Source organism: Pelecanus crispus, chromosome 1, assembly GCF_030463565.1.
Source record: "Pelecanus crispus isolate bPelCri1 chromosome 1, bPelCri1.pri, whole genome shotgun sequence".
NCBI lineage: Eukaryota > Metazoa > Chordata > Aves > Pelecaniformes > Pelecanidae > Pelecanus > Pelecanus crispus.
Window position 1 is genome coordinate 91,779,419 of NC_134643.1, and position 12,567 is coordinate 91,791,985.

Consider the following 12,567-nt stretch of genomic DNA (forward strand, 5'->3'; position numbering starts at 1 on the left):
CAGTGGTGGCAGAGCACCCAGGACAACCACAGCTATAGCTGTTGGTGGATAAGTATCCTGCTGAAGCCACAAATATTTCTGTCTGCAGGTAGAAAGCAAAGGGTCTGATTTCGAGTCAGCAGGAAAAGGAGCAAAGTCATGGACCCTTGCATGCGAAGTGTAAGTATTTTGGCATTAAGAACTGAAATATCAGGGAGCCTCAATAACTCTTGGAGAGGTGAGAAAAGCAAATTGTACAGTTCCTGAAAAGGCTGTTCCGGGCTCTGCATCCTTCAGCCAGTCAGAGTCTGATGGTGGACAGTACTCTGCTGAAGGTCCTGGGCCTGATGGGGACCAGTGGCAAAACGGAGGTCTCCACCTAGCTATTCCACATCCTAACTTTGTGAAATTTATTATTTCCTTCCAAGTGCAGAACTTTGCACATGCTTTTATTAAATGGTGTTCCACTCTTTCAGGCCATTTGTCCCATTGATCAAGATCATTTGAATACTAATTTTGTCTTCCAAATACATTGCAACCCCTCTCAGGTTAGTGTTGTCTGCAGATTTAATAGGCACACTTTCTAGTCCACTGTATAAATCACTGAAGAAACTATTAATACTACACTGAGAACAGATCTCTGCAGGACTCCTTCTTGATACTTTTCTCCAGATAGACAGCGTGCCATTGAAAACCAATCTTAGAGTTTTCTAATCAGCATCAGAGTCTCCTAGCAGTCATTTCAGTAGATCCAGTTTCCCATGTTTCCTAGCTTGTTTGTAAGACTGTCAGATGAAACAAAATAAAAATCCTTACTGAAATCAAAATATATAACATGTATTGTTACTTCCTTATCCACAAGGCCTGTTAGTCTACTGTGAAAGATTGGTTTGACTTGATTTCTTTTTTTGGCAAATGGAAAATGTGAGTTGTCTACTTAATATTTACTTGTTCCAGTATGACAGGGGGAAGCAGTAAAGTAACACTGGCTGGCCAGTAATTCCTCAGATCCTTTTTTTTTTTTTTAAAATAGCCAATATATTTGGCCTTTTCCAGTCTTCTGAACCTCTCCATTCTCTAGAGATCTCGAAGATAACTGACAGTGGGCCTGACGTTGCTTCAGCCGGTTCTCCAACGATCACAAGATGAATTTCAAGCTTAACTGGTCTGAAAGCATTGACTTTGCCTAAGCGCTTAGAAATCTAGAATTGACTTTTTACCCACTTGTCGTTGGTGCTATTTAAGGCATTCACCTAGCCACCATCACAGTGAAGACAAGTGAAAAATACTTGCAACTTTGTCGTATCTTTGGTCGATTTTCCATTTCACTGAGCAGAAGGCCAATCCTTTTACTGGTCTTCCCTTCACCGCCCGTGTAGTGACAGGCACTATTGATGGGCTGATAGTTCTTTTCTTCTCCACCACAAATGAGGTAATTATTCATTTCCTCTTTGAGGTATCTTTGTACTTGAAGTCAGTTGCCATGTCTCCCTCAATTCCTTCTTCTCTAGACTACACACTGCATTTTTTTCAATCCTCCTGCTTGGATGGCCCAGGTGAGCTGTTCCCTTCTGTGGGTTCACTCCTGTTGTGGTTTAACCCCAGTCGGCAACTAAGCACCACACAGCCGCTCGCTCACCCTCCCCTGGCCCCCCATGGAGTAGGGGAGAGAATCAGGAGAGAATCAGGAAAAAGAAGTAAAACCCGTGGGTTGCAATAAAGGCAGTTTAATAGGACAGCAGAGGAAGAGAAAGTAATAGTAATAATGATAAAAGAATATACAAAACAAGTGATGCACAATACAATTGCTCACCACCCACTGGCATATGCCTGACCAGTCCCCAAGCAGCGATCGCTGCCCCCCGGCCAACCCCCTCCCAGTTTCTATCCTGAGCATGACATCATATGGTATGGAACACCCCTTTGGCCAGTTTGGGTCAGCTGTTCTGGCCGTGCTCCCTCGCAGCTTCTTGTGCACCTGGCAGAGCATGGGAAGCTAAAAAGTCCTTGACTAGTATAAACACTACTTAGCAAACGCTAAAACGTCAGTGTGTTAACAGCATTATTCTCATACTAAATGCAAAACACAGCACTATGCCAGCTACTAGGAAGAAAACTAACTCTATCCCAGCTAAATCCAGGACAACTCCCCACATTTGCTTGTTTTGTAGCAGTGTGGTACCCAAACTGGACACTCAGTCCTGTGTCACTTGGTGCTGAGCACTGAAGTCACATGAGTACAGAGTTGATCTGACAGCTTATTTCATCTGACCTACAGGCTATTCTTCTAGCCATACAAACCGATACGATGCATGCGTTTTTGGCAACAGCATGGTGTTGATGTACGTTCTGCTTTTTTCCAAGGAAGATGATATTCTGTGAACTCTGACGTCATCTGAAACTTTGCTTTTGCAAAAGCAACAGAGGATATTTTGGCCCTAAATATTCCCCATCTTTGACATAGTGATTCTTCGAACTTCAAAATCATGGGTCTAATTTGTTCTAAGGTTTTTTTGTCTGAAACACATTGGCCTGTTTTCATACAAAGCCAAACATCTGAGGAAGCGTCTGTGGCCCCACTGAGCGAGGATGAGAGTCAGGAACGACTAGGCTCTGCTCCTGGACCCATCACTTCCCTGTAGTCTGGCCTCAAAGCAATTATTTTGCCCTCTCTGCCTCGGTTCCCCCACTTGCGAAACAAAGACAAGGCTTCTTTGATTGCTTTTTGCGTTTTTTAGTGCAAGAGCCTTGCGTGGCTGGGCAAAAGGAGCTGTGTGAATTAGCTCCCTAAAATCTGCACGGAGGGAAAGGAGAGCACAAAAGCAGGGAGCCCACCCCGGCAGGAGCGAGGCCTAGGTTCAGCCCAGAGAAGGCAGGGGCGGGGGGCACCGTCCCCGAGGCGGCCCAGGCTGGGGCGCCGGGCCCGGGCCCCGGCCCCCACGGGCAGGGGCTCAGCAGCGGCAGCTCCGCGGGGTCTCCTCCCCACGCAGCCCTCCGCCCCGGCCCGCCCCTACCGCTGCCGCCGCCGGCGGGCCCGGCCCCGCGGCCGCCCGGGCGCCTCCTCCTCCGGCCGGCCGGGAGCCAATGCGCGGGGCGGCGGGCGGTGGCCGGCGGGGCGGCGGCGGCGGCGGCGGGGGGCGCGGGCGGCGCCGCAGAGCGCCGGGCCATGCCGCAGCACAGCACCCTGCTGCACCTGCTCGCCGGAGGGTGAGTGGCGCCGGGCGGGGCGGCCGGGGCCTGCCGGCCTCTGTCCCGGGACACGCGGCCGGGGGGGCCCGCGGCCCGTCCTGCTCCCCCGGCTCGGCCCGGGCCGCGGGGAGCTCTGGGCCCGTCCTCTGCTCTCGCCTGCTGCCAGGCCGGGGCCTCTCCTTCTCGGCCGCCGCGCCGGCTCGTCCTCGCCGCGGCCTCCCGGCGGCCTGCCCGCCCCTGAGGGGGGAGGCCCACGGGCGGGCCTCGGGTCGCGGCCGTACCTTGCGCGGGGACTGTGGGGCCGCACGTCCAGCGGCAGCTGAGAGGAGCCGGGGGAGAGGAGACCCTGCCTTGCCCCACGCCAGGGGCTGCCTGTGCCCCATAACCCTCACCCGCGCTTTCATTGCCGTGCCAGGTTCAAATGTGGGTGCATTGGTGTGGCGCAGCCGCTCAGTGCCGGGGTGGACGTATGGCTCTGCAGTTTGGGAAGAAGGGGAGCCTCCCCGTGAGTCATGGGGGCTTTCGCCTGGCGTTTCATCCAGCCTGAGCTTACTGGAGATCGTGGGGGCAAAGGAAGCGGGGTGCGGATCGGGGGAATGAGAGGCACCGCAAGGCCCCTTCGGCGGAGCAAATGGTGGAGCATCCTTGTCTTTAGGAGGGCAGCCAACCCTCCATCATCGCGTGGCTGAGATTCCTGCATGTCTTCTCTGGCTTTAAATAGTGTGGCTGATGCTGGCCAGTCAGGTGTTTGGAGCGTGGATCCCAGCAGTGCCTCTGAATTCGCAGTGTGCCCTCGAGCCAGTCGCTTCTCGCATGGCATTTCACCCTTCCTCTCCTTAAGAAATATTTATCATTTAAGTCTCAAAACAATGAGCTTCAAGTTTATGATGTCCTAAAGCAGAAGGTATTGTGGTCCTCCGGACTTTGCTGAGTAACTGCACAACTCCCTTGCCTAGATGGCTACCTAATCCCTTTCCAAATTCCACCAGCCTGTTGGAGTCTGTGTGACAGTGAGGTCCACAATATAGCATGTGCAATAAAGCACATCATTTAATTGCTCTTAATTAGTAAATTTCCAGTTTTCTGCAGCTAATGCAGTTGTTGTGCTATGTCGATCTTTGCTTATATGTACTTGCCCTCTCTGTTCCCAGTGTTATTTTGTACATGTTATTCTCTTTTATTAATTTGTCCTTTGAACTATATAGTCACTGCATCTTAGCCTTTCTTAATGTATTTTTTCATATTTCTTAGCTTTCTTAAGCTTTCCCTCTTCCTTGTTTTCCACTTCGGTTCCTGAAAAACTGTGAGAGTTTGGCTAGTGACAGGAGCATTGCTAGTGGGGGCTTTGTCAGTCTGTATCCTGTCTTCACCCACTGAGCAATAATCCTTGAATTACAATTAATTAAAACACAAGAGATTAATAAGATGAATAAGAGATGAATAAGAAGTTCAGGTTACTGCTACAGCATATAGTTAATGTCGTTTTACCTAATGAAACAGATCTCACTGATGAAGGAACAGTTGTTCACTTTATCTTCTAGTACGAGAACTGGGGACCATCGAATGAAACTTGAGAAGTTTGTTCAAAACTAATGCAAGAATATAGGTCTCAACACAGTGTGTAGTTAAACTGTGGGACTCCTGGCCACAGGCTATTAGAGGGTAGAAGCTTTTTATGTGTCCAGAAAGCATTTTCAAAAGACTAGTGAAAAAGAATGTGTTGAAGGCTGTTAAATGCAATGCAACATTTCTGGCTGAGGAAATCGCTGAGCCAAAAATTGCAGGAAGCTGCGAGAGTGTTTGGGAGATGAGTATTTCTCCTACTCTTCCATAGGTGATCTTTATTTGTCTGTCCCCTAGGCAGAATCGTGGTTTAACTGCAGATTTGTCTGACCTAGCATTGCTGTTCTTAAATGAAGATCTTCAAGCCATCTCAATTTTTGGCTAGCCTGAGTAAGGGCTAAAATGTGAACTACCAGTAAATGTTGTCACCTCTGTGCATGTTCCCATGCCCTTTTCAGGTCATTGAAAAAAATGTTAATAGTGATTTTTTATTTCTCTCAACTAATCCTCTTTTTCTGCCACCTCAAACTTTCCAGATTTCCTTTTAAAATGTGAAAGCAAGATCTAGAGGCAACTACTTTTTTCTAAGGTAAAATTACCTGCCTTCTTTAATTAGCAATTTTGCCACTGCTTTGCTCTGGGAGTACATGTTGTACTGGTTGTCAACTGCTGCTCTTCATCATATTTTGCAAGAATTGCTTTTGTTCCTGCTTCTAGAGTAATGACTTAAGGGTTTTGGTTTTGTTAAACCAGTCTGTTTAAGCCCAGCGTAAGGACCCTTGGTGACTACTCAGTTCCATGTGGTTTTTTGTTATTTGCCAGTTGTTGCAGCTTTGCTCAGTACTGTGACAATCTTTGTCACCCATGGATTTTATCAAGAGTAAAATGTTACCTCCTATTTGTTGGTGGAAAAACTGAAAATTGTTAGGTCTAGTCTAGAAGTGATTTTCCTAGACTCTTGCTGGACCACTGCTGTTGGATTCTTTACTGACAGCTGGTTTCAGGGCAGGGAAAGAGTGGGGCAGATTTTTTTTTCTTCTTTTTGAGATTTTGTTGCCTGATTTTGTTGCCTGATACATTTAGCATCTATGCTGTAGATGGAGTGCTAAGGCTCTAAGTGTGTTTTTGTGAGTTATCAAGCTCAGTTTTTGCAAAACTGCAGTATGTCTTTGTAGTTGTTTTCGTCAATCCAGCTTTTGTTTGATAAGTTCCATTAAAAAAACCCCAAACAATATAGCCTCCCCCACCAACACTGATTAGTACAAAGTGTCTTTTAAGTCTACAGTGATCTGATACTGTAATTCTCTTCTGGCCTGAATCTCAGGTCATATAACCGTATAACCTTAGCAGCATAAATTATTACAAATACAATTCTTTTTTTAGTCCTGGTAGACATTAGAAGTCTTCTAGGCGAGTGTATTTCCCCAGTCCCCTAACATTTCTTAAGCATTTAAATCTGTAGGTATGAAGTCTCCTCAATCAGCTATTTTTAATATCCATGGTCATGGATTTTTTTTGTACCTGCTGATTTTAAAATGTTTGTTCTGACTAGATTTTGTTCAATTTTGCCTTCATTAGTATTGGACTGAAAAATAGTTCATCTCTTTGTGATGAGAGTACATAATTTTCCATTTCTCCTGAAAGAGAATGATTTTGGAGACCTATGGCTTTCATACATTGTGAGCAGCTGTATCATCATGCAGTGCTTGATAAGACATCATAGTTGAGACTTCATCTAGTTTTGAACAACTGGTACACCTTATTTCCTTAGGTTTGTTTAGTGAGTGTTCTTTTCTTCCTGAAAAATCCTCTCCTTAGTCTAGCCATTGAGCCATAGTGGCTCAGAGGTCTCCCTTTACCTCAGACTCTCTTACTGCTGAGTAAATGACCACCATGCTAAGGAGTAACAATTTCTTTAACTCTTATTATTGCTTTTAAAATTCTTCTCTATTATCTGTACGTATCAGTAGCTTGAGGAACTTGAACTCAGGAAACTTATATATATGCTAGAGGCGTGGGTTCAAGTTCATATCCTGACCATGCTCAGGTAGGGACTTCTTGAAGAAATGAGATACTGTGAAAATGTTACATAAAGTTGCACCTCCATATGCACTGTTAGAGAGAAGACTCTTAAGGATACCAAGCAATTGCTTCTGTAAGTGTTGTTCTGTTGTAGTGTTTGCTCAGCTTTTAGGTAAGAAGTTGAAACTGCTCTATTCAGACTTCTTAGACATCTTGATCTGTCACAGCTGTACTCAATCTTCTCCTGAAATGGAAACTACACTTCTGGTCAAGAAAACAACAGGCCTGTAAGCCTGGAGCCTGTATCAGGCAAATTAGTAGAAACTATGGTAAAGAACAGGACTGTTGGACCCCTGAATGAATATGGTCTACATGGGAAAAATCAACATGGCTTTTGTAAAAGGAAGCCCCGCCTCGTGCGACTCCTGGATTGCTACGTAGGCTGTCTTGGTGTCCGTGCTTGATCAGCTTGTTCATCCAGAGAACCTGAGCCAGGACGTTTACTGCTTTTGCTTTGTGTTGTCTTCTGAGCCTCAGCTAAGTTCTTTGGTCATGTTCCACCTGATCCCAGACTCCCACCACTCACCGTATCTCCTGAGGAAAATTGCTGCTGATTGGCTGCTTTGCAAGTCATCACCACTGTGTAGATTTGCAAAGCGCTAGACAAAGCAGCATGAGTGTAATGGAGTAGCATAACTAGCTGCTAGTTGCTGGCATCATTAGCTGCATAACTTTCTGGCTGCCAGATCTTCAACTCTTGGACTTCATTGCAATAGGCATCCAGGCCTCTCTTTTTTTTCTTTTTCCCCTGACCTGCAGGCAGTAATAAATGAAGCCCTAGGAGCAAAGGCTATGAGAGCAATGTGTGTGTGCACTGAGCTGTATAGGCTTTTTCAAAATAATTCTTCAGAACTCTAGCCATTTGCTGTCCTGTACATCATATGTAAATCCGTTGATATACTTGATTCTCCCCTGATATCTTGTAGTTCTTTGGTTGTTTTTTCTTTCTTTGGAGCAGAGTGACCTTTTTTTAAGCCTCCATCTCTTGTGAAACAAAGTGAGTTTGGCTGTAGCAGATACAAACATCTGTCTGTTCATCAAAGCCTCTTGCATGGCTGTTCTATGCAAATTCATCTCAAAACAGTCTGTCAGGTACTGAGCATTGTCTAGAAGAACAGAGTTGTCAGTCAAAGGATCTGAAGGGGTGGAAGCTGAGAACCGAACGTATCGGTTCTCTGCTTCTGACTTGTCCCTGGGTGGCAGAAAGGGAAAAAGGGAATACATGTCCTTTCAGCGTTACCGCAGTGTAGCTAGACTGATTGATGGTGATGGTTCATGAGTTCCAAAAATAGCTTCTGTCTGCTGAAGGTCAGGGTCCTCTTTCATTAAGCAAGTCAGGCTGGGGGTGAGCCTGGCTGTTGGCAGAAAATACAGATCTTGCTTACAGGGCCTTGCAAATGCGGGTCCGAATGGATTATGGGTTGAAGATACAGGCAGGCTGAGGGGCGTGAGAGTTTTGTGCTGCCCGTCTCTGAGCCAATGCTGCTGTGGGAGGTGTGAGGCACAGTGCCTGGTGATCTCAGTAGAAGGCATTGCAGCGAGGTTGGGCAGCAGAAATGTTTGCTCTGGGAAATTCTGAATGCAAAGATCAGCAGCTTTGAGCTGAGGGAATGCTGAGTCCCTGTGGACTTGGGTCTGTTTGTCTCAAATACTGAGTGAGGTTTCAGAGTGAGGCTGCCAGGAGATGTCCCAAGCTAAGCCATTATTACGTTAATCAATGTCAGAGGAGGAGGTCATGTGTGACGCAGGCTGTGGGACCTAACCTCCTCTCCTAGAGGGGAGAGGTTGTGGATGAGCAGGGTCAGAATTATTGTCCTGTTCCCGCACAGGGGTCATTCTTACATGTGCTCTTATGCCCTTGTTATGCCCTAGATGTGGTGGCACAGCTGGAGCCATCCTGACCTGTCCCCTGGAAGTGGTGAAGACACGTCTACAGTCATCCCAACTGACACTGCGGCCTCTGTGCCTCTCAGAGATACAGCTGCCAGGGATGAGTGTGAGGCTGCTGAACCCCACCCCACCATCTCCTGGAGTGCTCAAGTTGCTGAGGTGAGTAGGGTAAGGCAGCATGCATGTTAGCACCAAGGAGGTGAAGGTTTGGCCATCAGGTGGAGAGAGGCGGCGGGGGCAGGGAGATGGAAGTAGAATTTGAGCTGAGGCTCTGGAAACCGCAAATGGGGTAGGAAGTTTCATCAGAGCACAGGTACATCTACTTCTCACAGCTGATCTGTGCTTTGAACTGTGAGTCTGCAAGGCAGCTTTTGGGACTGTGAGAAATTTTTCAGCTAGCAGTTTGATCAGACCCAGAGTGATGGTGTCAGCAAGAATAGGAAGAAATGACTGATGGAGAGAGGAGAAGTGGTTGGAGAGAAAATGAGAGTAGGGCAAAAAAAGGATAACATGGGAGTTGAGGAGAGGATGCTACAAGAAGTACTGAAGAACGAAGGAGGAGGAGGAGGAACAGGAGAACCCCCAGCTTAGTTATTCTGCTGATTTCTTTGTTCATTTCCTTCTGTAGGGCCATCCTTGAGAAGGAAGGCATGCGATCCCTGTTCCGAGGTCTGGGTCCAAACCTTGTTGGGGTTGCTCCTTCCCGGTGAGTACTGCTCCCTGAGGACAGCTCATGCTGTACACTTTTTAAAGGACCTCCGTGACAGCTATTGCTCCACTTTCTGAAAGCAGTCTGGGCCTTGTGCTTATCGTGCCACAGGACCCCTTCACACAGACATTTTCTGGACCTTCTGATCATAGTTTTAAGACAAGGTGATTGCTGAGGGCTTAGTATAAATGGTATCTGATGTCACATTAGACAAACCTGTGCTGGGAGTAAGAAAAGTTGGAGTGAGACCCCATATGAGTGCTGTCTCTGCTCCTCATAGGGGAGCTGTAACCTCTTCTGTATTTCTTTCCAACCAGGGCTATATATTTTGCTGCCTATTCTGGTGTTAAGGAGAGGCTCAATGCTGTCCTTGTACCGGAGTCCAAGAAAGTACACATGCTATCAGCAGCCTGTGCAGGTGAGCCTCTTCTGTCTCAAATCAGAGCCAAGGGGTCCTTCTGTCTGCAAGTGTAAACAGGTTTCATTCCTTCCCCATTGCTGCTCCCATCAGTCCTGCTCTCCCATCTGAAGTTTTCTCCCTCCACACCTGGAGCAGTGAGTTCCTTGGGTAACCAAAATGTTTTCTCGCTCTTCATTCTTCTTAGGTTCATCTCTTCAAGTCAAGGATCTAGTCTTTACCCCTTGAGCTGCTATCAGGAAAAGAGCTCCATTCAGCTCTGAGAGGGAGAAGGCAGTGTGTAATTTAGACCACCTACAGAATCATTTCTCTTTATATATTCCAGTTCTCTAACGAAATCTTCCACTCTTATGGAAGTTTAGCCCATTGTTTCCTGCCTCTTTGTAACACCAGGGCCTGTAGTAGGGTTATGTTGGAGGCAGAGGAGCTAATTACCACCAGACAAAGGCTGGAATGGGGGAGGAGGAGAATCAGATAGTCTGTCCTAAATGTCTCTTCTCCCACGGCAGCTCAAGGTCATTCTCAAATTGAAAATGCCTGCAGCTTGCCAAGCAGAATTCAGAGAGCTGATAGATTAGCACCTCCTCACAAACTGTTAGCGTGATCCTGGTGCTCATGGCTGTCTTCCTCTTCTGTTCTCCAGGCATTACCTCTGCCACACTCACCAACCCTATCTGGTTAGTGAAAACCAGGATGCAGCTGGAAGCCAGGTAAGGCAGGCTAGCAATGCAGAGCCACTCTGTCAAATCAGGACTGGTTGGTTTGGGGGTGGGGTTGGGTAGGGATCCGTGACTTGCCATCAGAACATAGGTCTTCAAGGCATGCTGGGGAAGAGTCATACAGTTGTGTTCACAACAGCATTTTAGGTTAGTGGAGCAGTATGCCGTTGTAACCCTCCCTCCTCTTTACAGGGTGAAGGGGGAGGTGGCCAGCAATGCTCTCCAGTGTGCCATGCATGTGTACCGCACTGAAGGCCTTCGTGGATTTTACCGTGGTATCACTGCCTCCTATGCTGGAGTGTCAGAGACCATCATACACTTTGTCATCTATGAAGCACTGAAACAGCAGCTGAGAAACAGCCATCATTCCCTTTCCCCACCGCTCACACTTTCACCAAACAGCCATGATTTCTTTGGACTAATGGGAGCTGCTGCTGTCTCCAAAACATGTGCCTCGTGCATTGCATATCCACATGGTGAGTGGGTCCACTCTCCTTGCTTCTGTCCCCCTCAATGGCAGATGCCATGCCTGTAGGATCAATCTGCTAATATCACTTCCCTTTTTGTCTGTCCAGAGGTCATTCGGACACGATTGCGAGAAGAAGGGACACGATACCGTTCCTTTATACAGACTCTGCAGCTGGTGGTCCATGAAGAGGGACCCTTGGCTTTATACCGAGGGCTTCTGGCTCACTTGATCCGCCAGATCCCAAACACAGCTATCGTGATGGCTACCTATGAACTCATTGTACATTTGGCCTCTTCCACCTTGTAAGCACACTGTAGCACCTGGCTGAGGCTGCTGTAGAGATACAGGGACCTCATGGTCCTGAGACTTGGTCTTTTTCCATGCTCCGGGAGGTGGTGCTTTCCATGGCATATCAGAACTGGGTCAGGCATAGCATTCTCAGGACGTAAGACTATTTTGTGCAAAGTTTTTGGCTCTGATATGCACAGTGTAGCCTTTCTTCTTTCTGGAGACTTGAATTATTCCAGTGCTTGAAGATGTCAGGGCACTGGTTTGACAGTGCCTGCTGTAAGCTCCCTCTATAAAACAAGGGCATGGAACTTAACTGGGAAGGAGACAAAGGAGAAAGCATAAGAGTATCTTAGCCAGTCTCAGCATGTTCACTTCTTTTGGAGCCAGTAACATCTGTGGGCACAGTTGGATGTGAAGATGGGCTAGAGCTGAGACATCTGAGAGAGCTGCAGCAAGCAAAGATCTTGTGCTGAGACCTTTCATGCCCTCAGGGGCTCTTCCACTCTCACCTACTGTGCCACATTCCTGCCCCTAAGGAGGATTTCTCAACCTTGGCTGGCAGCAAATGTCCTATTGCAGAATCTCCTCTTGGGTCCTTAACATGTTGCAGCCATTGCCCCAAGTCGTGTCAGGCAGCTGACAGCCTCTTTCTGGCTAGCAGGATCTGAATAATCAGACCAAGTAGATCAAGGGAAGAAGTACAACCTGCTATGAAGCACTACCCTAACAACTCATGCTACTGGGCTAATAGCTATGCTTTGCCAGTATCTATTGTGTTTCCATCCCCTCCATTCCCAACAGAAAGAGGAGGACACCTCCTTCCCTCAGAAGTGCTGGGGCTGTTCTGCTACAAGCTGAAACCCCTGGTGTGAAAAATACTCTTTATGCTGGTAAAGAAAGTGGATTAGGTGAAACGATGGATGAAGCTGAGGATTTGGCCTGTTTCTGTTGATGGTACACCAAGTGTATGGGAAGAGCCTTATTTTTTTCTGTAATCAAGAATTCAGTTCGCTTCGTTACACTTGCCTGTGACAGGCTGGGATGCCTTCTGTTCATCTCTGGGTTCCTAGGCCTGTGTCCTGGGGAAGGCTACATTTGTGTTTACAAAGAGAATTTGGATTCTCAGAAAGGTGGGTGTACAGTCAGGGGTGATGTGTTTTCTTGTTCCAACACATTCACTAAAAAATGTAACCCTTCCCCAAGATAAGGCAGTAATTTCAGTAAATACATGCTCTGGACAATCTCCAGTCTCACATTA

The 12,567-nt window shown here is 47.1% G+C and overlaps 1 protein-coding gene across 1 annotated transcript; it reads left to right on the forward strand.

The window, feature by feature from the left end:
• Positions 1-3,145: 3,145 nt before the first annotated feature.
• Positions 3,146-11,324, forward strand: LOC104030634 (solute carrier family 25 member 36-like). The gene is made up of 7 exons (XM_075726856.1): positions 3,146-3,186; positions 8,686-8,862; positions 9,332-9,409; positions 9,730-9,830; positions 10,474-10,540; positions 10,742-11,025; positions 11,125-11,324. Exons 1-7 carry the CDS (start codon positions 3,146-3,148, stop codon positions 11,322-11,324), a joined length of 948 nt encoding a protein of 315 aa, XP_075582971.1.
• The last annotated feature ends 1,243 nt before the right edge of the window (positions 11,325-12,567 follow it).